Source organism: Clupea harengus, chromosome 8 (genome assembly GCF_900700415.2).
Source record: "Clupea harengus chromosome 8, Ch_v2.0.2, whole genome shotgun sequence".
Lineage (NCBI taxonomy): Eukaryota > Metazoa > Chordata > Actinopteri > Clupeiformes > Clupeidae > Clupea > Clupea harengus.
Genome location: NC_045159.1, coordinates 4,508,463 through 4,520,738, shown reverse-complemented (window position 1 = coordinate 4,520,738; position 12,276 = coordinate 4,508,463). Strand labels below are relative to the sequence as shown.

Genomic DNA, 12,276 nt, shown 5'->3' with positions numbered 1-12,276 from the left:
TTGTGAGTGAAAATATAAATAAATCTGCCATATTTGAAATCATTTCAATAGTTTTCATGAGTGAATGTCTATTTCTAAAATGATACAAATCAAGTTTTTAATGTCCCTTATCTACAGCAATACCCTATCATAATAACAGATTCATTCTAGTACAGGAGAGACTTTTCAATAATTAAAATGCAAAGGTGTATATATCGGTATCGGCAATCGGCCAAAATGAGCTTATAAATATCGGCATATCGGATATCGGCTAAAATTCAATATCGTCCATTTTTTTATTCTGTGAAGTTATACGGCTTAATACTCAACTGACTTGTAATCTACTCGATCGGTGGTAACCGGAAGTGATTCTGGTCAGGTGACTGTAGGGCCAATGATTTTCCGCGATAACGGAAAACGGACGGAATTCGCGGAATGAACACTTTGAAACGGAATTGCACCTTTGAAACGGAAACATAATTTTGTTCATACAAATCGCCCAAATTCCCCTGTATTTTGGGCTGCAAGGCTATATTTCTTTCAAATAAACACAACAACGATTGCAACGATGAACAAACATTAATTAAAGAACAAAACCACTGAGAAAATGTCACGTCTGCCCTGAACTCCGCTCCGGCCACGCCCCCTTTTCAACCGATGACCCACACACCTCCGCTAAAGTCACATTCAGTCACATTCACGCGCTCGTCTTCCCAATCGCATTTAAAACAAAAAATGTGTAGTCTTCTGTTCTGTTGATGGCTGGCAAACAACAATCTAAGAAGGGCACATATTATTCACTCATTTTAAGCCATCAATCTACCTCAGGGTGAACAAAATGAGCTGAAACGGAAAAAAAAAAACAGAATTCACCAAATGTGAAACGGAAAATGCATTTTTTTTAAACGGAAAATCATTGGCCCTATGACTGGTTTTAACCAATTAGAGACCAGTTACCACCTATTGTCTGCTTACCACCCATCCTCTACCAACAGCATCCACGGACCGTGTGACCAGGTGTCGCTACACAATGGTAGTCCTTTGGGGGATCGTAGTCCCTCACATTGCGCATGCGTCATTTTGCGACACTGTCGACTGCGAAGCCGCGCATGCGTCACAACCACAACAACAGATCATGGAGAATTCAATCATGGAGAAAAGCGACGAAAGCCAGTTTTTTGAAAACATGGCCATTTATTTAAAAACAAAGAAGATGTTGCCACAGTGGACAAAACATATGAGGTGGAGAATCAAAAAGTCTATCCCCAGTTTCGTTTAGAAGGGTACGTACGTTGTACAGCACAACTCAATTTATTACTTACACCGTAACTTCTTTTTATGTCCAGCTTTAACTAGCTAACCGAGCTAATTCCGGTGCATTTACATTTTTCTGGGAAATGTTTATCAATGTACACTGTCCCTTTTTAAATAAACGCATAAACAAACAAACAACAGCAGTAAAATGAAGACTGCCAAAATAGACTGAGCCAATTAGCTTAAAAAGGGTGAAAGGTGGAAGTAAATACAGCACAATATCAGATGCATTATGAGGAGCTCTTAAACCAATGTCCTACATGGCCCTGTTCATATCCCACTGTACCCTGGTAGATGGGAGACTCTTTTACACCGGCCCATCACAAACATTTATGAGAATGGTGACGATGACGGAGCAGGAGAGGACAGCTGTGCTCACCGAGTGCCACGATCGAAGCAACCACAACGGGGTCAGGGGAACCTGCAACCGTGTGGTTGCCAGTTATTACTGGCTAACCATTACACAGGATGTGGAGGCCTGGGTAAGAATTATTCTGGGATATGATATTCCATGCAAAGTTTTCGCTGCTTTTGACCCATCTGAGAAGTTGGTGTCACAAACACACACACACACACACACACTCACACTGAGAGTTGTAAGCTCACAGGTGCAGACATTGGGATAACCATGTCCTCTATCAATTCGCTTTTATGTAAACTGGTTTCTGATATAGGTCAGGTGCTGTCATGCCAGTCAGGTTAATGACCCAATCAAGACTGTGGCACCCGTCCTCCACCCAATAAAGGTAACATTTTGCTGCCATTAACTTGAGAGTAATATGCACAGTCCTCCATAGAACATTGTTGTGTGTGATGCCAAAGTGATTATGCTACACATGGACATGCCCAAGTGCCTCTTCTACTGAAATCACAGGTGAAAGAATGCTGGACAGTGCTGGGGTTGGACCTGGTGGGCCCCCTCACTGAGACGGAGAACCACAATCTGCACATATTGACCATAACAGACCTGTTCAGTAAGTTTGTGGTGGTGGCTGCTCTACCTTCCAAATCCGGAGTTGAAGTGGCAAAAGCCATTAGTGGCATGTTCTACACGTTTGGGCCCGGCACCAAAATTATTACGGACAGAGGCAGCGAGTTTTCAAATGAGGTATGAGTGGTATGTTTTTAATATAATTATAGGCTTGTACATATCGACAGTGTACAGATGCTTGATGGATTTTGCCTTTACCTGTCATTCGTGTATACTTAGGTCAACCATGAGCTATTCGACTTGTGGAACGTCCAACATGTAGTCACAAGTGCCTACCACCCGCAATCAAACGGGCAGGTAAACCTGGCTGTATGTTATTGAAATTGTGTCAGTAGGCATTATATAGAGCATGTGTGAAATATGTTCAAAATATTACACAGGATGAACGCACCAACCAAAATGTAAAAGCTGCACTCCGGCGGTATGTCAATGACCACCAGAACGACTGGGACCTGCACCTACAGCCAGTTGCGTATGGAATAAACACCGCCAAACAGGTCTGTGTGTTGTATACCAGCACTTTGTATGTTCAGCCTTAAATTTGGAACTTTGGTTGGTGGCAAAGTTGACAAACTGCATTTTCACAGTTCCACACTTATTTACTTTTCTTTTTGCTGCAGGGATCAACAAAATACACACCGTTTGAGCTTTTTTTTTTGCGCAAAACTGGGAAACCAGGAATCATAAATCTGTGCCCCATGGGCGATGACTTCAAAGTTCTTGACCCCGAGGAACATTTGGAAGAAAAGATGAATGAATCTGTTGAGCCTAACAAAAAGGTTAAGCATGACACCATCAATGGAGATACTATACTAAATGTATGTAACATATTACATGTAACTAAAGTTTTTTTGTTGTTTGGTAGGTTCTCGCCAACATTGAGAAGGCACAAGAAAGGCAAAAAAAAAAAACTACAGTGCCAAAAAAAGAAAGGGTTGCAGGACAGCCATTTTAAAGGAAGGGGACGAGGTCTCAGTGTCTGGCCAAAAAAAAAACCCTTTGGGCAAGGCCTGACACCACTCCACCAGGGGCCCTTCAAGATGGAGAGCCTAACAGAAAAGGGGGTGGCCACTATAAAAATCAACAGTGTTTCCAGGCAGAAGGTCAACATAAATCGCCTGAGGCCTTACCAAAGGAAAAAAGGTTATTTATTAAATGAAAGTTTTCAGTAGCCTTGCTGTAGTGAGAATGTCAATACTGACTATTTAATGTCTTCATATACAGACACGGATTGTGGTGTGGTGAGGATGGAGCACTGCTACGCCGACCTCGGTCCAAAGTGGCTGCAACTTTTGCAATTATACAGCTGAACTACGTACTGGATAGAAATGGCCCACCCACTGAAATAATAATTAAAGATGGCAAGACTTTCCTCACCAGAGAGGACTTCTGGACCCTTGGCTGGAGCCAGTGTCTGGAGTCCAATGTGAGTTTCATGGCAATTATTTCAGTGTACTGTGGTTACAGTTGATTACACAAACATATATGGCTTTTGAAATATGTTTTTTTTTTTTTTAAATACTAGATTGGAAATGCCTGTTTGAGGGTGATCGCAGAGGCTACAGAGATAAATGTATGTGTTTTAATTACGTTCTTTTGTAATTGATCTCTTTTCATTAAGTATGTAACCTCAGATTTAATTTGGGTTTTATATTATTTCAATGAACAGGGGAAAAACGTCCACATTGTGGACCTTTATGTGGTCCCTACGTGGAAACTTATGGACCCACTGCCGACCCTGCCAGTAGGTTGGAGACATGTTTCTAAAAGCATCAGAGATGAGAAAATGTTATGTGATTAAACCATTAAAACCTGCTTTTGCTAATGCAAACAGAACAACCTGAGAGAGAAGGATATGATAATCTTTCCTGCTTGGAGCAGACAGGACGGGGCAGCTGACCACTACCTCCTCTGTGTTGAGTATAATTTTCCATTTTTCTACCACTTTAAGAATAAGATATAAGATTTTTATATTTTTAATGCGATAAAATGTGTTTCGTTAACCTATTGCAGGTCTTATTGGTAGCTCAGCGGCAGGTGTTGTACCTCGACTCTCTCAATCCTAAAGGATTTGGAGACGAGGCCTACCGAAACGTATTTAGGTTGTGATAATAGCAATAGTTTTTGGCTTTGTTCTATGGCCAAGCATGTTCCCAGCCCTCACACATTCCTCTGAGTTCCAGAGGTGGTCCTGTTCTACCACTTACATAACCCATTAATGACCAGAGATATATGTTTGTGATATTTCGAGTCACACACAAATTCAACTTTAAAATATGGCATGGTAGTTAGGGTAGATATGAGCAACAACAATTCTTAATTTGGTTTCCAATTTCAGTTTGTCATTAATGGGTTAAGAACACATAGAAAAAATCCTAAGAAATTTTGTTCAAGCCAAGTTCCGTGGATGGTTTCCCCGGTAGCCTTGTTCCCAGGCTACAAAACAATATGGTCAGTGTTCTTACTGTGTGTATGCTACTGTACTTATTAGACAGATGGCATGCTCCATTGAGGCGGGACAATGGACAGAGAAGACTGGTGCGGATCTGGAGGTGTTTACAACAAACTTCACAGGGGCTCAATTATTTTTTAACTTTGGAAAAAACGGAGAATGGTGTTGCCTCCTTAAGTAATTTCTTTTGGCTTTTCATTTTTCCAGGAATTCCCCACACAAACATCAGGGGATTCTTGTGGAATTTTCATGTTGATGGTAAGATATGCTTATTATAAACATACATAGTACTTGTAGTTCTTCTTGATTTTGAAAGTGGCATTTTCTTGGAAAAGCCACTGAACGCAAACAGACATCTATGTACAATAGCAGCTGATTTGACTGAAGTTTCACTAGTGTGTGGCCTAAAAGAATGAATTAGAGACTTCTTGGCAACCGTTAATCGTTGTTTGCAACTACTTTCTTAATGTTTGTTGTTGTTCTTGTTGTTATTTTTCACAGTATGCCCTCTGCTTGTGTACCTCCACCCCCTATCACTTCTCCGAGGTATCTTCATTTTCAGTTTTTTTTTTTTTGTGTGTTTAAATAGAAAAGCGAAGACATATGTTAAATATCTGAGAACTAAATCAATTTCTTGTCTTGAATCACATTTTTAGAATGACATGCCACAAATAAGGAGGTGGTGGTGTGTACACCTGTTGCAGCGATTTGCAATTGAAGGGTATGCATGTTAAAGTCAAGGTTTCAGAAGGTTTCTTTGTGATGTCTTGAAATTAGTGTGCCATATATGACATGACTTGCCCCTGTTTCTGCACATAGTTCTATCTCCTATTGTATTCTCTACTAAATTACATAATTTCATTTTAGACATGGACAAGCCTTTGATTCGTGGACCAAGGAGAGTCAGGAGCTCCTCGAAGGGAGGTACTTGCCTTTGTTCAGGATGAGCAAGATCCTTAAGCAAGGCACAAAGGTTAGTTATCAAGATGTTATACAAATAACAGGTTTAAGTGATTTAAGTGACACACTGTATCTGCATGATTGCTGCAAATGTACTTGTCCAGGCGAAAAATGTAGAAGAAAGGCATTGCCTAGCAGAGGAAATGCTCCTCTGTCAATTTCAGATGCGCAAAGGACGGAGGCGGGTTAAATGATTTAAAAACTGGATACCAAAGCTTGTATGTTTGCAATAAAGTGACATGAGGACTGTGTTCATAGGACAACACACACAAACACACACACAAACACACACTGCTTTTTTCACACAGTAAACCCATTTCTGGAACTCAGCTCATTGCCCTGTGTCTGTACAACCCATTACTGTATTGCTAATAGTTTATTCCCCTATTGGTGTGTGATTACAGCTCAAAGTAACTAAAGAATGTATCATAGATTTGACCCTCTCTGAGTATATTGTGCAGATATATATATGATATGCCTCTTTTATCCTTGTTAAGTCTTCCATCCTGATGCAGACTGCAGTGGGTGGGTGCAGTGCCAGTGGTGCAGCGGTTGGCTGCACAAAGACTGTGCTGGTGCAGTCAAATATGAGAAAATCAGCAAAACTGATGAAACAGAGATGCAAAAGGTACTACACCATTTAGTGGAAATACTCTAAGGACAACATCCGGCCCCTAGGCCATATGTGGTCTATATCTACTGGAGTTGATGAACATGGTTTGCGCAATAGCTGGGAGCCCTCATGTTTTACACTCTATATCGGCAGGATCGTGGATACCGCAGAAAGAGAAGGGGTTCTTGCGGTCTTCAGTAAGGACCAAGTCAAGGTGACTTTATGTAAAGTGTGTGGTTAATTATTACATTCTCTATCAGGGCTCTCAGCCTATGTGTGTGCCCTTTAACCTTTTATTTCAGAGCTTATATGAGGACCTCATGAGGGGAAGGATCCTTTCAAACCGCATGTTTTTGTGGCGGAACCGAACAAATAGTAGATTGTTTCTCTAATTTTGCTCTCAACTGTATATTGATTTACTTGAATAGACCTATGAGCTCCTAAGACTCATCGAAGAGGTAACAGGCATCGGAGCCAAAATCAAGGCAGGCAGCATAGACCTCATTGATTTTGTCTTTGACATAATGCTCCCAGAGGTATGGTCAATGTATGCGGAAATGCCAGCTAGTTATTGTGTTATCACAAACTTTAAAATTTGACTGTATGGTTTTGTGGTTTGCAAAGTTTTTGAGTTTCTCTACCGGTCGCACATAATCTTAGATAATCTTTTATGTGACAAACAAACATATTTATCTAACGATATTTCCATTTCATAGTCTATTTCATATCTATTCAATAGAAAAACAATCAATAAAACACTTACATTTGGTCTGTAGCCCTATTTTGGCCAACCATAGTGATGTAATCATTAACGCTTTTTTTCAGACAACCATTAAGATCCTGGAGAGCGCAGGAATCACTCGATTCCAGGCAGAAAAGAGGATGCAAGGAGTTGCCTGGAACTGAACTTACTTCATGCATTACACATAGTCTACATTACTGACGCGCATGACATTTTATTTTACTGTTCTTCTCACATACTGACTTTTGTACATATTTTGTAAATAAACGAATTATAGTTAAAACGTTACCCGACGGTGTCTGTCTTCCCTATGTCATGGCTACTGTGAGCTAGGTAGTCGTGACACATTAAAGTGTTGAATGAAACCATACACCCTACTTGAACACTTGATTAAGTTATAGAGGAGGCATTACTGACTTGTGATAAAGCAATGATTTTGCCAATGTTGTGACAAGGTCATCAAAGGTGGCTCTCTTTTGGCCAAAGGACACATTTAAAAAGTAGAAGTGATGTATGAAAGCAGAGGTGATAGTTTGTTTTTTAAACTTCATGTTTATTGAATTATTATTTAAACAGTGCATTCATTACTACTAACAGTAAAACAAAATAGTTTTTGGAAGAACACTGTATTCTTGGGAATATCATGATCAGAGTAATAGCCCAGACAAACAATAATAAAGATCACACTTTTTATGCTTGGACCCAAACCAGAACTGTTCAAGTGACTGCACTATACTGCTCTCCGGCAATCATGGTAAAGGGAACATAATTAAATATAACATTAAATATACCCACATTATGCGTTAAGACAAGCCCCATATGTTGACGTAGAGCCTTATGCTGTTAGCCGTTTACAACACAATATGTTGACGTTTAAACCGTTTACAACATTATTAAATATTACGTTAAATAAACCTACATTATGCGTTAAGACAAGCCCCATATGTTGACGTAGAGCCTTATGCTGTTAGCCGTTTACAACATAATTAAATATAACATTAAATACACCCACATAATGCGTTAAGACAAGCCCAATATGTTGACGTTTAAACCGTTTACAACATTATTAAATATTACGTTAAATAAACCTATATTATGCGTTAAGACAAGCCCCATATGTTGACGTAGAGCCTTACGGTGGGTGTCCACGGCACGCGTTATCGTGCTGCTCTCATTGGGATAGAATGGATGCGATTTGCTGCATACTGAGGAAAAAAAATCGTGTTTGCTGCCTGCAAAAAGTTGGGCATTCTTTGACTTTATGCAAATGAGAGCGATTTGCTGCATGCTGAGAGCCAATCAGTTCGGCGTGTGTGTGATTTGGAGGCCAACGTAGCTCATAGGGGCGGGAATAATCAAAAATATCGAAACAAGATGGCGGAGTCTCGGGACTCTGTTACTGGGAAATATTTTATGTGAATAAAGGTTATCTACACGACTTTTTATATGTCTAATCGACTCGGTTTGTTGTTTATATGCTACACGAATGCTGTGAGGTCAAACAGAATATTGTAGGTCTTGAACTGAAGCTCTCGACTATTACTGTTAGCTTGCCGCTAACACTTTAACCGAAAACCCATTGGAAACACATAGTCGCTAGCTAGTTAGCTGCTAAATAAGTTACATACAACGTTTTCGTGATTTAACTGGCTGATATATATGAATTAGATCGAATAAATGAACAAATTATGAATCAAATGAATCAGCCCATGACTGACTGCCGCAACATCCATCATTATTTTTTGGGGAGTTCACAAGCTAATGTGCTACATTAGCGCAGCACTGCACCTGAACTTGCTTCTTGAACTTTGCTACAGCCAGTGATTTTTCTGTCCACGCCCCCCCAGGCGACTTTAGGCATGCGATTTAACGCATGTAATTTGTGCCGTGGACACCCACCGTTATGCTGTTAGCCGTTTACAACATAATTAAATATAACATCAAATACACCCACATAATGCGTTAGGACAAGACCAATATGTTGACGTTTAAACCGTTTACAACATTATTAAATATTACGTTAAATAAACCTACATTATGCGTTAAGACAAGCCAGATATGTTGATGTTGAGCCTTATGCTGTAAACCGTTTTGTTGTCTGAGCATGCGCGATTATGTTGAGCCTTATGCCGTAAACCGTTTGTGTCTGAGCATGCGCAATGTGAGGGACTACGATCCCCCAAAGGACTACCATTGTGTAGCGACACCATGCCATAGCTGTCTGCCACCAGTTTGGCTCCGCCCACAAAACACGTCATCGCTGTTTACAAACACAAAATAGGATAACGAATCTGCGGCAATAAGTACTTAAATCAAGCAAGGCTTCATAACCAGTTAAACTGGATCACCGAGGACGGCCAATTGTATTATTTATTGTAATGCAAGTCTGAAAACTACAGGTCTATGGTGTTGTTTGGTCGTTTAAATTCGGCCAAAAGAGGTTGTTGTAGTTCCTGATTATGGACATACTCAAAGGGAAAAACAGTTGTCATTCTTAAGCAGAGTGGCATTTCTTATAAAGACAAGTAAATGCATTGCCGACTAAGTAAGAAGGTTAGCTCGGTCTGTTACACCGTTTCTACACTCAACGATAAACCAACACACAGCAGAGAGATCATCAGGCGTTACATAGCCTAGTTAAGTTAAAGTTATCCTATTTAATCAACAATCTAATGAATGCATGAATCAGAAATAACGTTACCCTTAATGGCAAGCGACATTTAGCTACGCTTACAAAACCACCAGTAGCTAACAGTCTGTTCTGTACCAGGTTGTAAAGTTCTCTTTTTACACCTTGCCCCTTTTAAAATTAACTAACTATAGCAAGGAACTATAGCTGACATTAGCGATGTGTACCTTACGTTACCTACTGGTAGGGTAGATATTTAGCATGTTACTGCTAATTTAGTGACACTAGCGGTAATTTACACATCCGCGTTAACAAGCCAGCCAACTGACTTACAACCTTTTCCTGTCACATATCGACTCATTAAGTACAAGCAAAAACTGGCAGCTTACATGTTGCTAATATATCAACGCCTACCTTGTCGGTAAATGTGTTGAAGAAAACTGCGTCAGAACAGAGGAAGGGGAGATCTTCATAAAACATGTTACCTAGTTATCTGCCTCTGTTTGGAGTCAGAGGCCCTTAGAAGTTTAGCGGCAATAAGTTTTCCGGTCAATCCGAAATCTCGCGAAAATGTCGTCAGAATAAAAGTAGGATAGAATGCATCCGTATAGCTGAAACTCAGTTTCATCGAAACACTAAACTGGTGTATGTTAACGTAGGTTGTTCAGTGGTCCAGGTGGTCCAGTTTATGTAAAAAAAAAAAATTAAGAGACGTGTCGATTCAACTGTATGATTATTTTGGAGGATGCAGTTGATGGTGCTGTTAAACTTAAACTGTATTAAATGAAACACAAAGGTGTTTCTGTTATTTGGCCTAGCCTCACTGACTGAAATGGAACGGTCAAAGTAATACCAAATGCATGTCAGTACAACGCAAAACAATTTAGCAGCACCACAACCTGCAGCATCCGAAATTTAACTCACGGTTGAATCAACAGCTCTCTAAACTAGGCTAGTTTAAAGAACTACTGAACATTATAACCTTCACGAAGCTATGATGTATTGCTGGATTGGTGTTTTACACTGCAATAGGTTTCGCTCAGTGTTCCTGATAAACTGACAACTGAGTGTATGTTGATTACAGCCACACTTGAAGCAGATTTGCATTTTATGCTGCTATTTCAAGTGTACAGGGTTTCAATTATCTCACTGCAGTTGTAGATTTTGATTCTCACAATTAACAATTGCATTTTCATATTACTAACTACTAACCAACATAAAATTATGTTGCACATTGCGGCAGAACCTGTGCAGCTAAGCGTCTCGTCATGCTCCTGTGCGGCAGGAATGGTTCAGTGCAGCCGCCTTGTTGCCATGCTTTACCAGAGCGCTCACTTCTGCATGATGAGGATGAGGAGTGTGCACATAGTTCATAGACATGCATCAACACCCTGCAGACATGGCATAGGCCTAGGACACAAGTCATGTGACATACTATGTGACAGTAACATTGCTTGTATGTGAAAGCTAGGCATCATGGCTATATTGACTTTTATCCTCAGGGGATCAGTGCATTTATGATGTGAATCTATTTGTCAGAGCTATATTTTGTTGACTCTAGGTTTGGAACTGTTCCAAAGGGTTCAGTACTTTTTTTGATCAGTACTTTGACCCAGACAAGAACACCTATACCACCCGGATGCCCCTGTTTCTCCTACTCTCCTAGTGGAGGGGGCCAGATTTCTTTCTAATATGCACTTAATATCTCTAACTCTAATGTCTGTGACCAAACTGTGACCAGGTTTTTAATTTGGACAACCTAAAGGTAATCCACAACATGTCAGCACTGATGGAGAAAAGGTAGAATAGAATAGAATATACTTTATTTGTCATTGTGCATTAGATACACAACGAAATTTGCTTGTGCAACCACTAACAAAAAAACAATATTTACATTCACATACACCCTTCAACCACATTAAAGCATGCTTGCAACCCCACGCACTCACACATAGATATATTAAAAACATTAATAGGGAGATCATCAAGACATCATATATGGCACAGAGTGAAAGTGCAGTGATACATGTAAACAGTCAGAATGTTTGTTGTTGAAGGAAATGCGTCAAGCTAGAGTGACTGCCAGTAGATATTATGTGCTTTGCCATGTGCAAGGGGAGTCATCTGGTCAGGCACTCACAAGGAGAATCCTTAAAGGGGTGCCTCAAGTGCGAGCAGTACTGCAAGAGTGGGAGCCTCAAGTACTGGAGCAGTACCCTGTGGCTTTGTTGTATATCTGGATGCACCTTGGTGCTGTCATGGTAAAAAGTGACCGGGTGCCAAAAAGAGCCCGGGTGATGTAATATTGGCTTTCGAACGACTCTTGAGTGACAGTTGCTATATCAACGTTAGCATTACGTCACCCGGGCTCTTTTTGGAAGTCAGACTACCTCAATAACGTGATTTACCCCAGAGCATCTTGCATTATACTTCGCTACCTGAGACCAGCTTGCCTGTATTTTACCTGCAATAAACCAAGCAAAACAACCATGTGCTTGATGTTTCAACCGGTTTCGCCGCTAGCATCTCGTTAGCGATTAGCAATTCCTCCGTTAGCTGGGGCACATTATTTTGCTTAGTGTATAGCTAGCAAGCT

At 40.3% G+C, this 12,276-nt stretch overlaps 2 protein-coding genes across 3 annotated transcripts in view; one reads left to right on the top strand and one right to left on the bottom strand.

Annotated features, from left to right (window-relative positions):
- Positions 1–10,369, bottom strand: part of tmed8 (transmembrane p24 trafficking protein 8) — a 33,062-nt gene extending 22,693 nt beyond the window's left edge. The window contains exon 1 of the mRNA XM_012828177.3: positions 10,095–10,369. The gene's annotated coding sequence lies outside the window, so the exon portion shown is untranslated. The remainder of the gene's footprint in view (positions 1–10,094) is intronic.
- Positions 4,265–6,544, top strand: LOC122133075 (sentrin-specific protease 5-like). Of its 2 annotated transcripts, XM_042708424.1 has the most exons (4): positions 4,265–4,836; positions 4,944–4,994; positions 5,238–5,282; positions 5,393–6,431. In XM_042708424.1, the coding sequence occupies exons 1-4, from the start codon at positions 4,780–4,782 to the stop codon at positions 5,468–5,470; spliced, it is 231 nt and encodes a 76-aa protein (XP_042564358.1). In that variant the 5' UTR covers positions 4,265–4,779; the 3' UTR covers positions 5,471–6,431. The 2 variants fall into 2 exon arrangements, 1 of the variants encoding a protein (XP_042564358.1); XR_006152526.1 differs by adding an exon at positions 6,463–6,544 and having other exon boundaries at positions 4,265–4,994; positions 5,238–6,324.
- Positions 10,370–12,276: the final 1,907 nt, after the last annotated feature.